General features: G+C 44.6%; 1 protein-coding gene across 1 annotated transcript in view; it reads right to left on the bottom strand.

The window, feature by feature from the left end:
* Nucleotides 1–12,927, bottom strand: part of LOC120947097 (lysosomal acid lipase/cholesteryl ester hydrolase-like) — a 53,817-nt gene that overhangs the window by 14,286 nt on the left and 26,604 nt on the right. Inside the window, exons 4-5 of the mRNA XM_040362086.1 lie at nucleotides 6,362–6,560; nucleotides 1,348–1,457 (exon numbers count right to left, since the gene is read on the bottom strand). Of these exons, the coding sequence (XP_040218020.1) occupies nucleotides 1,348–1,457; nucleotides 6,362–6,560 (309 nt within the window). The remainder of the gene's footprint in view (nucleotides 1–1,347; nucleotides 1,458–6,361; nucleotides 6,561–12,927) is intronic.

Genomic DNA, 12,927 nt, shown 5'->3' with positions numbered 1-12,927 from the left:
AGGAGTAAGGTGAGGAGTAGAGAAAGATTTGGGTGTTATCTGCATAGAAAGGGTATTGGCAGCCATGGGAGGTTATTTAGTGATCAAGAGAAGAGGTGTAGATTGAGAACAGAAGGGGTCCAAGAACAGCCTTGGGGGACCCCCACAGAAAGAGGAAGTGCAGAGGAGGAGACACAGAAAGAGGAAGTGCAGAGGAGGAGACACAGAAAGAGGAAGTGCAGAGGAGGAGACACAGAAAGAGGAAGTGCAGAGGAGGAGACACAGAAAGAGGAAGTGCAGAGGAGGAGACACAGAAAGAGGAAGTGCAGAGGAGGAGACACAGAAAGAGGAAGTGCAGAGGAGGAGACAGAGTTGTAGGCAAGACGGAAGCAGCATTGTGATAGAAAGGAGGAGAACCAGAAAAGAGCAGAATCTTGGAGGCCAAGGGAGTGGGAGTGAGTTTATTGAGGTGGAGCATGTGGTCAATGTACCAAGACAGAATAATTACGTCTTTCCTGTAAAAAAAAAAATGTCCTCTTTCATATTTAAAAGAATAGATTAAAGAAATTCGATGAAAATGCCAGAGGAAAAAATAAACGGTTCTCTCCTATGAATGATATATACATTTGTGCATTTTACCATATATTTTGGATGTGGTTGGGTACCCTGGACTGCAAAGGCCTAATGGGAGATCTCCTCTTACCCCAGCACATCAGGTGGTAAATTTGGCTGATGAGCCAGGGTAACCTGCTTTTTCTAAAGCTGGCCATACAAGACTCAATTATTGGCCGATTCCTGCTGAATTGGTAAAATTTTAATTTTTTAGTCATGGGTGACCCTGTTGGCACCAGTTCAACAAAAGACAAATTTCAAAATCAAAAAGGAGCTGGGTGGAAAAATGCAGATATACAGTGACTGCATAATATTAGATGTAGTCACGGTTTGGGTATTCAGGCAGGCATAGGTGCTGCAGCTGTCTGAATACAATAGCTGGCAGTGGAGATTCCCCCATCCATGCTAAACCGTGTGGATGGAGGGATCTACTGATTTTTCTCATTCAGCTGACCAAAAGAAACTTAAGCATGTATGGCATGCGTGGAATAAGGATGAGCCCGCCAGGAAGTCAGCACTGTGCCAATCACAGGCAGTGGGACATTGCCCGATGCGCGGCGGCAGAGATCGGGAAATGTCTCACTGCCTGTGATTAGCGCAGCGCCGACTTCCTGGACGGCTCTGCACATGGGGCTTGCAAACACGCCGGAGCTCATCCTTCGCATAGTAGCATGGGCTCTCTGAAAAAAGATTCTCATTATAAATGTGTATCTACTAATGTATTAAAATTGTGAAGTAAAAAAATGTTTTGCATACCTATAATGGTGCCCTGAGAATGGCCAATGTAGTATATCTGTTCCTGGCCTGTTTTTTCTAAGATAAAGTTGATAACAGCAGGGAGATCTAACTTGGCCATTTCATCATAGCTGTAAGAAAAATACAAGAGAATTCATTAGAAAGTGCAAGAATGTAATATAAATATATTTCATGAACTGAGGGGGGGGGGGGCAACTATATTATGTGTTAAAGCCCAACTCCCACCAAATCTTTTTATTTCCATTTGGATGGATTGGGAAAGGGTTAACATATTTGTTCCAATTGGGGAGAGTACCCCTCAATTCCTAGAAGTATAGTAAGTGATAAAAAATCTCTCCAATGGGGACACAGACAAAATTTTATTTTGTAAAAAAGCATTACATGGTCTGACTATGTTATGAATGAGGGCAGACAGGGAGGTTTTAGGGCTGTTTTTCCTACCTCTGAAAAACCTTGTACAACCATGATAATGTTGTTGAATGAATGACACATTACAAATGCAAGCAGAAGCTTAATAGCAAGGCACAAAAAAACCCTGCAAAGAGTGCCTATCAAGAGTGGCAATGCCCACCTTCCTAAGAATGGGCCACTGGGGCAGATACTACCTATTACGGGGATTTGCAAAACCATCAATCGCAATCTACCCTTTAAGCGCGGGCAGGGGACAGGTAGATTGCAAACACTGCTTTGCCGACCCTCTAGTCCAGGGATCACTAAATGACAGACTGCTGTCCAGGTCACTGTCCCATCTGGACTGCCGCAGTCATGCCACTTAGGTACCAGTCCTTCCCCCCAGCCTCTGCCAATCTCAACCTCACAGAAGAGCGGAGAGCAGGAAGCAGCTCAGCTCTACACAGAGGGGCGGGAGCAGGAGCTGCGCCAGTTAATCTTTCGAGTTAACCAGCAGTGATTGGTTGCAGGGCAGTCCTAGCAGCCAATCACCAGCTTGTTAATATGAACAGTTAACTCCTGTCTTGTGTCCAGGATTGTGCTACCTTCTGCTCTTTGCTCTGCTGTACACCTGTGTAAGGTAGGAGAGTGAAGCTAGGAGCGAAGACAGCTGTAAGTGTGCGAATGTGTGTGTCTATAGAAGGGGGTCGATGTGATGGAGGCAGAGAAGCGGGGAGGGGGGGGGGCAGAGGATACTATACTACTATGGTGGCGCAGAGGACACTACTGTGGGGGGGGGGGGTTTGTTATGTGAAGGAACCGGAGGTCACTACTAAGTGGGGGGGGGGGCAGAGGATACTACCATGGTGGCAGAGAGGGGCAGAGGACACTATTGTGGGGGGGGGGGGGGGGGGGCAGAGGATACTACTACTATGGTGGGTGGCAGAGGACAATACTATGGGTGCGAGAGGGGGGGGGTGCGATGTGAAGAAGCAGAGGACACTACTGGGGGGGGGGGCAGAGGATACTAATATGGTGGCACAGAGGGTCAGAGGAGACTACTGTGGGGGGGGGGGTGTGATGTAAAGGAAGCAGAGATCACTACTAAGTGGGTGGGGGCAGAGGATACTACCATGGTGGCAAAGAGGGGCAGAGGACACTACTGTGGGGGGGGGGGCAGAGGATACTACTATGGTGGCAGAGAGGGGCAGAGGACACTACTGTGGGGGCGGGTGCAATGTGAAGAAGCAGAGGACACTACGGGGGGGGGGGCAGAGGATACTACTATGGTGGCACAGAGGGGCAGAGGACACTGCTATGGGGAGGCACAGGGGCAGAGGACATTACTGTGGGGAGTGATGTGAAGAGGTCACTATTGTGGGGGGGCTGCAGAAGTCACTACTGTGTAGATGATGTAAACAGAAGCAGAGGACACTGCTATGGGGGGGCAGAGGTCCCTACTGTGTGGGGGCAGAAGACGCTGCAATAGGGAGCAGAGGACACCACTGTCTGCCTTGAACTATTATCAGTTCCCTAACTATTGTCACTGTTACCTGCTATTATGTAGCCCTAACACAATGTGATGTAGTCCTAACACACTTCCTGTCTCAGGGTGACAGTGCTGCTCAGCACGGTTGTCAACCAAGGACAGGAAGTGAGAGAATGGCATGATTACAAGGATTACTGGAAAAAAAAGAAAACAAATGCAGGCACCACATTTAGGGACCAGTAAGCTGCAGGTTGTTAAGGTTTAGGTTAACCTTTTCTTTTTTTTCAGTCAAACATTCAATCATTTTTTTCCACATGTAAAAATAGAGTTCTGCTAGATACACAGAGTACTTTATTGGATTTCTCAGATTACTGCTGTTATTCGAATATTGCCGGCTCTAGGCACCACGTAGCAATAGCATGGAAGAAATCGATAAAACTGCTCAGCAGATGTTGTGGGAGCAAGTCAGGCTTACATCCTCTACACCTGTAAAGTGTTTGGAAGAAGAAAAAAACAGTTCCTAGACTTTCCAGGAATCACTGCCAACACACAAGACTTCATTCACAGAATGACGTCAATGATCGATCCTTACAGTATGGCGCCCTTGCTGCAGAACTACTGTATAGACGTAAAGACAACTCATTATTTATGTGTCAGTGGCTGACTGTTTCACCCGCTTGAATTTCTTTAGAATAGAAACTGATATAAATAAAAAAATAAAAATACTCCGCCAATATCCTTGCAATTTAGAGATTATATGAAGGGAATTGTTTTTCCTCAACAAAACTAGTCAAGCTTTACACATGGCCCCCAGCCAATGCCCACAGCGGTACATAATCCTTCACTTTTAGCAAAGGATTGGGACTTAAAATGTCACTAAACCCACATCATAAAAACAATCAATAACATGCTGTTCTTACTCACCTCAGTCACTATGAAACTATTCGTTTTCTGTAGTCTGCAAAAAAACTAGTTGATCCTGCTGCTCTCTATCTCCATCTTCTATACCTGTCCCCAATTCAGCTAGGGATTTTGCAGCTGTAGTGTCAGCTCTGCACATGCTCAGTTTTCAGTGAGTTTCTATGCTGAGCATTTCCTTCCCATCACACCTGAGCAGCCCAATGAAACTATAGAGTCACACATGTGGGTGTATGCATAGTGATAAATGACAACCCACTCCTTCCCTCCTCCTCCATACCCAGCTAAACACAATGGGGGTGGGAGATTACATGTAGATTAGTGGTGACTTCGCCTCCCTCTTATTCTAAAACACAAGCTGGAGGGGTGTGGCACAGCCTGTGACTGGCAGAAATCTACCACACCATGTTATTTCCACAAAATAATAAACAGTTGATTTAAAATATATATTTGTATGACAATTTAAAATTGTTTATTTTTTTTTTTCCCCAATTCTTTATTTTATATATTTTTATCCTCAAAACAACCTCTTTATTACCTTGTATACCATTACATCCGTATTTCACATCAACTGAACATCTCTTATTCATTATATATCCTTCTTCCTCATATGCCTATCACCATATCAATTCTCCCTTCACTTATTCCAGTATGACCCTTTTCCTACTCTTACTTCCTCTGACTTATCCAGTCAGAGGAAGTAAAATTGTTTATTGATATTATTATTTTTTTTACTCTGTATTCCAAAGGCTGTTTTTTTTATTTTTATTTTAACATGTGACCAGCAGCAGAACACTAGTAGCTCCTCCTGCTTATGTTTCTCTGCAGTCAGGCTGGGAAAGATCTGGGTATGTGACAGTTGTATATCGATTAGGAAAAAAGTACTTATAGATGTTATTTTATTTTTTATTAAAATAATCATCCATATACAGAAATAGAAGGGACAATGTAAATTCAGCCCGGGTTCACACTGATGCAGTATGGGACATAGCATGTAATTTGCAACAGGAATCGCAGCACATTCCTGTGCAAAATTCATGAGGTGTCTCTGGGGTGCGATTTGAGCTATGGATTTGTATGGCTCAAATCGCACTGCATTTGCACCAAACTCATGCAGGACCCTTTTTTTGTCTTCACCAGAATTGGATCGCATGGGTATTTTCACCCATGCGATACGATTCTGTGTATCGCACTTAGTTTTGCAAACTGATTTGGGGTGTCTTGAACGTAAAATACATTCTGCAATCCGTTGAACAGGTTGCATTTTTTGATGCGCTGTGCAGAATTTGCACCGCATTTAGTGTGAACCGAGCATAAACGGTGTACGTTTAGTATCACTTTAAGGATTCGGCTTTCCAATAGCTTGAAAAATCTCCTTGTGTGAAATCAAGCACCTTCACCTTGTGGACTCTATACACCCTCCTGCAGTAGAGAAATGGCTTATTAGTCACCAGAGATGCTGGTCACTTGGAGCATTTCTTGCTTTTATTATTCTGTATAACAGAGTCAGCCTAACAGTCCAATTTTTAACTATTTAAAACATAGCAATTCCCAGAGAAGTACAGTATATAAAGTACTTAAAGCGATGGTCATTTTTTTGCAGCTGCTGACTTTTAAAATAAGGACACTTACCTGTCACCCCGAAGCCGATCGAACCCTTAACTGCCGCCGCCATTTTCGGTAAGCAAATCAGGAAGTGAAGCCTTGAGGCTTCACTTCCTGGTTCCCTACTGCACACGCGCGACTCGCGATGCCACTGGTCCCTGCTGTCTTCTGGGACCTGCGAGTCTCCCAAAAGACAGCGGGGGCGGGAAGGGGTGTAGATACCCGCGGGTGGCTCGGGTATCTATGCCCTGAAGTGGGAGCAAAATACCTGTATTACACAGGTATCTGCTCCCCCCTGCCCCTTGAATTTTGACACCGTAGGGGGAGGCTTCCGAAAAGCAGAAGTTCCATTTTTGGGTGGAACTCAGTTTTAAAAACAATAAAGTTACCCATTGAAGGGGTTACTGCAGATAAATTGGCACATGCCAGGGTACATCGTTGTCACTCAACATAAAGTTGGGAAATGCCAGAATATACTCCCCAGCTGTACCTTCTGCAGCAACCAAATCCCTCCATCAGCTCAGCTGGAACAAATGATTACCAATTAGATAGGAAGAGCACCGCCATAGAATTGTAACATGTTCCAAGCTGACAATATACAGCCTTTCTTACCTAAAATCCCAAAACTCATCCTCTTTAGGTGACAGAGTCTTGTGTTTCCTGGACCAAGTGTTCCCACGGCTATTCCCCATCCACACATCGTAGCCTGCATCGGCCAGGATGAATCCCAAACTATTGTTTTCCAGATTGGAAACCCAGTTACTGCCGTCTGCAAGCAATCCATGCTGCAAGAACACCACCGGTCTTCCATCTAGAAAAAGAGAGTAGTAAAATGATACTCAAATAACATAACACAAGTAATAAACATGCAGTGCTATACTTTCACAAATACATTTTCAGGTGTAGCTCTACATTGTTGAAGTAGATTATGCACGAGGGGGCTATAAGATGGGGTATGAAAAAACAAAAACAGGGATATTATCGGTCTCTCTTTCTCTTTTTCTGTGGACATTTCCATATATCTTTGTAGGCTCTGGACACCGCAGATTAGGATACGGATGCACTAGAGCAGGGATGTACAAACTTTTTTCAAAGAGGGCCACATTTGATGAAGTGAACATGCTCGAGGGCCGACCATTTTGCCTGACATTCTTTGAACCATTAAAATTTGATCCAAGTGTGTTCGTCCGAGCAACTAATACACGGCCCAACAAGAATTCTCTTGCCTTTGTGGCTGTGTGTGATGAAGAGATGAGCTTGGGCGTATTATTTGGATATACTGTATATATCTCTTTTGTGGCCCAAACGAATTCCCAAGCGCTGCTCAGGACTAAGAATGAGCTTGGGCGTGTTATTTGGATAAACCGTATTTATCAGCGTTTAACACGCACAGGCTTACCATTGCCATGAATGCAGCCTTACCAATGCCATGAATGCAGCCTTACCATTGCCATGAATGCAGCCTTACCATTGCCATGAATGCAGCCTCACCATTGCCATGAATGCAGCCTCACCATTGCCATGAATGCAGCCTCACCATTGCCATGAATGCAGCCTCACCATTGCCATGAATGCAGCCTCAACATTGCCATGAATGCAGCCTCAACATTGCCATGAATGCAGCCTCAACATTGCCATGAATGCAGCCTCACCATTGCCATGAATGCAGCCTCACCATTGCCATGAATGCAGCCTCACCATTGCCATCAGTGCAGCCTCACCATTGCCATCAGTGCAGCCTGATCGATGCCCATCTGCAGCCTCGGAGGGGACAGGGAGGGGGTGGGACAAGTGCCGTTGGATTACAAACAGGAGAATTTCTTGTTTACTCGGTGGCCTCTTTTATACAAAGTCCCGCCTCCTATGACAAACAGAACAGTCATCCAATGGCATTCTGGGAAACGGGACTTTCTATTACAGATGCCACCGAGTAAACAGGAGATTCTCTTCATGTTTTCTGACGACGCACGTCCTGTCCCCTCTGAGGCAGCGCCGATAAATACGGTATATATCTTTTGTGGCCCTCAGGGCACATGTAAGGCTGCAATGGCTATATATATATCCAAATCCCCAGGGGGGCCATATTAAATCACCAGGGGGGCCACAATTGGCCCCCGGGCCAGACTTTGGACATGCCTGCACTAGAGGGCGCTCCTGTTATATCTGGAGTGCTTAGAATAGTCAATTTCTGTACTACGATCAAACAGTTCACTGGTTCAAAATCTGTCTAGGCTCCTAATTATTATGAAATGTTTTATTACGTCTTAAACTGACCAATAAGATCTAAAAGACAGAAAATAAGGGGACGGCTGATGTCCACCATGTACAGATATCTAATAGTTAATAAACCAGAAAAAAAAAAAAAACTTCAGGGACCATGTAAGCTCATCTATGAACAGATCTGAATACTTTTATCTATGAACACAACTGGTCATGTTTGTAAAAGGCTGAAACAGAAATTCTGAATTTTCTTTGTTAAACATTTATTTTAAATGTCTTGCAGTTGCAAAGTTGTTCTTCGCATAGTTCTCTAATAATAATCATTTTGCAGATAGCTTTCATCAAATGTAGGCTTGTTTACACCAGAACTGCACAGTACAGCCGTTGGTGGGCACCGAGTGCAGGGCAGTGCGATTTGTTATTATCGGCGCATCGCACCCTTTACCTTTTTTGTCTTAACTGTATCGAAAGGTCAACGTGACATTTAATTCATTTCTATTCCCTGTTGCAATGTGATGTACGGTGTCACTTTGCGGTGTAAAAAACTAATGCATACGGCATTTTTTTTATCAGTTTTCACCACCACAAAGCAGTGGTATGAACTGACATAATAAGACACAAGGCAATGTGTTGGATTGTACTGGGAAAGGCTGCCAAGTACGGTCCCAATGCATCTGTAGCTAACAATTCCTATTTGTGAAGGTTTGATGAACATTTCCACCACCTTTACTTGGCATCATTATTATCTGCTAGGGGAACGCAGGAGAAAACGTTTTCAGGGAGGGCATTTCGCCAGTCTCCACTTTTCAACTATTTTTGCACCATGTTCTTTTCATGTCTGGCTTTTAAATCATTGTAATGGGTGAATTTTATTTGTAGAAAGTATAGCACCAACAAAATGTATTATTTTGCCACCACATACAGAGAGACCTTAAAGTGGAAGTAAACCCTCCTATCGTTTTCAGCCAAGGAAGCTGCCATCTTTGCCTCATGGGTTAGAGTTAGGGTTTCCCATTGAAGAATATAGCTAGGACTCAGGAATTCGAACAGGGACCTCCCCCAGATGTCAAAGGTCAGAAGTCATGTTCCCAAAGGTCACGGGGGCGTGGCTGACCCACCCCCAAAGTGTACCGCCTACCCCAACTAAGTCGGAGAATGAACAAGTCGGGGGAAAGCGTTTTGCACATGTATTCAGTTATGACACCAGTCATTGGATGGTGTGACAGGTTGGTTGAGAACACAGACAATGAAACCGTTTTATGGATGGGTTTACTTCTGCTTTAAGTGTAACCAAGCCAAAATTCACTCGTTTTTGTGGAGTAGTGAAGAGGTAATCATCCATGTCTGTTCTTTTTTTACTTTCTGTCCTGGTGACTGCATTATCACTGTGGAAAGATTAATGTCCAATGGGGAAAAAAAGAAATCCCACCCTCGCCCCCATCAGAACACAGTGGTCAGTGCACATTGGCTGCAAGCGCTGATCAGATGTTGGTTTTTCAGCATGCCTGTTCGATAAAAGCCAGGCGTTGGACCAGCTTCTGTCAGACAGCCTGCTGTACACATGGGCCGAATGTCAGCCAGTTGGCACATGTGTACCAGCCTTATGGTTAACTTGCAGAGTTTGTGCTCGATTTTCCCTGACAATGGAAGATAAAAATCTGATAGGGTGCTATGTGTAATAGCGCCACAATTTCTTTGGTCCACACCTTTTCACCTTTTATTTACCTGCACCGAATGCAATACCTCACACAATACCTACTAGTTTTTTTTCGTTCAACCGAGCGGTACTCCGGTCAGAGCCACTGTACTAACAATCTGATGCTGGTACAGCAATCTCTCCTGCTGTGCTATTGTGTTATGACAGTGGGACGCCCCCCCGCCAGAACACTCCAGTCAGAGCTCTCAGCCATCGGCCGAGACCGCTGATTGCGAGCTGGTCAGCAGACCTTTTTCGATCATGACTCCTCAACAGATGCCGGACCGGCTGCCGTACACATGGGCCAAATGTTGGCCCATTTCTATTAAACCAGCCGATGCCTCCGGACATTCGGTCCGTGTGTACTAGGCTTAAAGGTCTGCTTCACACAGATGCTAAGGAGTGATGGATGATTTACAGTGGAAAGAAAAGCAGTGTGAAGTCTTATTATTATTAGACTTATTTGTTACACAAAAGAAAAATCAAACTACAATTCAATCTTTGAACACTCACAGTTCATGCATCGCTGATAACACTAACCAGGCAAACACTAACATATAATCAACATGATGGCCATTTCTTGAAAGGTGCTTGAAATGATCTACTAAGGTGACTCATGCTCTATACACAACTCAAGCATTACCTAAGTCTGAAAAAATTCAAGTCCTCTGCAAAGTCTGCCTGACATTTATCTGGCAGCTCAAAGGGCAATCCCAGCACTCTGGTTTTAGTAATTTGTACCAAACAAATTACCCACAAAATGTAGCAATGCAAATTGAACAAGATACATGATTCAAGACACTAGAAAATAGTTTTTTTGACCACACAATTCTACCTGCTAACGAGGTTTGAATAGGACGTCACAACTCAGCTAATATACCTCAACTGTAGTCACAGACACTAGAGGGCTTAGTCCTGGGTTTCTCAACCGGAGTTTCGTGGAACCCTAGGGTTCCTCCAGAGGTTGCTTCAGCAATTTCTGCCTCTCACTGACACCAATGACCTTTTTTGCCATCTGTAAGGGGGTAATGCTTCCCACTGACCATCACACTAATGTATCATGAGTTGTAGATATAGTCATTTTTAGCAGGGGTTCCCTGAGGCCGGAAAGTTATTTCAAGGATTTCTCTGTGTTGAAAAGGTTGACAAAGGCAGGTTTAGCCATATTGATTTCCGTTATCGCTCACATCAGAGCCCAGTAATTTCTCCCCAAAGTTTCCAGCACTGCTTTACCCACCATGAACTCTACTTCTACTATCAGAGCAGTCTAAATGGCTGTACACACGATCGGATATTCCTACAATTGTGTGATGGAAGGGTTTTGTCGGATAATCCGACCGTCTGTATGCTCCATCGGACAATTGTTGTTGTAATTTCCGACAACAAATGTTGGATAGCATGCTCTCAAATTGTCCCACAACATATGTGTTCCGTCGGATTATCCGATTGAGTGTACACAAGTCCATCGGACTAAAATCCAAAGTACAAACACGCATGTTCCGAACCAATGCTAACCATCAGACAACTTTAGCAGAAGTTGCCCAAAGGGTGGCGGTAAAGATCTGAAAAACCCACATAGTTTTGTGAATGTTGGCTGAAAAAGTTCTGCCGTCTGTATGCAGATTAAAGCGGAGGTTCACCCGCACATGACACTATTTCCCCCTAGATGGATGCTCGTTTTGTCTAGGGGAATCGGCTAGTTGTTTTAAAATATGATCCGTACTTACCGTTTACGAGATGCATCTTTTCCGCCGCTTCCGGGTATGGGCTGCGGGACTGGGCGTTCCTATTTTGATTGACAGTCTTCCGAGAGGCTTCCGACGGTCGCATCCATCGCGTCACGATTTTCCGAAAGAAGCCGAACGTCGGTGCGCAGGCGCAGTATAGAGCCGCACCGACGTTCGGCTTCTTTCGGCTACTAGTGACGCGATGGATGCGACCGTCGGAAGCCTCTCGGAAGACTGTCAATCAAGAAGGAACGCCCGCTCCCGAAGACCCATACCCGGAAGCGACGGAGAAGATGCATCTCGAAAACGGTAAGTACGGATCATATTTTAAAACAATTAGCCGATTCCCCTAGACAAAACGAGCATCCATCCAAGGGGAAAAGATAAAAAAAATATATAATTGGGTGAACTCCTGCTTTAAGTTCACGGCCAACACCATTCGGACAAAAATCCACAGATTTGTCCGATGGAAATCCGATCGTGTGTACGAGGCTTAAGGATTGTTGCAGCACTATTCATATTAGGAGTAGAAAAATAAAAACTAATTAAACATGAGGCCTCGTACAGACCATCCAACATGTCCGATGAAAACGGTCCGCGGACCGTTTTTATCGGACATGTCCGCTCGGAGATTTCGGTCTGATGGCTGTACACACCATCAAACCGAAATCCCCGCGGACAGACAGCGCGGTGAGGTGGCGGTGACGTTGATGCCGCCACGTCACCAAACCAGGAAGTAAAATACTTCGACGAATGCGTCAAATTCATTTGACGCATGCGGGAGATATCTGTTCGCTGGTTAGGTGTTCTAACCAGCGGACATGTCCGCCGGACAGCTTTCCAGCCGACATGTTTCTTAGCATGCTAAGAAACATTTGTCCGCTGGAAATCTGTCCGCTAGCCTGTACACACGATCGGATCTGTCCCCTGAAACTGGTCCGCGGACCAGTATCAGCGGACATGTCCGGTCGTGTGTACGAGGCCTCAAACCAAGAGAGTGGGGAACTCAGGGATCTCCCTTTCAGAGCCCTCAAAAGATGTGTGAATCCAGTGGGCAATTCATTCTGCCGACATCTACCCAAATTTGAAATATGGTTCCTTAGTAGTCTACCCCTTTAAAGACTCCACTATGAAAAAAAACTGGAACAAGTCTGTTCCCATTTGTATAATCCTCATATAAACCAAAATCGAAATCATAGAATTTACTGTGATCCCAGCAAAAAAAATTAAAAAAAGGAAACTTGTGTTCTGGATGCCCTATACTGCTTCATACTTGGAAAGCTCAATACATCCCAAAAAATTGGGAGATTAACTGGTTTACAAATTTCCATGAAGTAGATCTTGGCATCTTCTTTGAGGCCTTCAACTAATATCATGTTCTGTCATTTCTGTCAGAGGTGTTTATTCAATCTCAGTCTCATGCATTGCCAAATTAAACTACGCACTTCCACACTCTGTAATATTTCCAAGAGTACAGATAGCCATGGACATATTGTCCTGGCCACCTAGAAGCCTCATTAGATGTTTTGAAGCAC

This window comes from Rana temporaria, chromosome 8 (genome assembly GCF_905171775.1).
Source record: "Rana temporaria chromosome 8, aRanTem1.1, whole genome shotgun sequence".
Lineage (NCBI taxonomy): Eukaryota > Metazoa > Chordata > Amphibia > Anura > Ranidae > Rana > Rana temporaria.
This window is presented reverse-complemented; position numbering and strand designations above follow the sequence as displayed.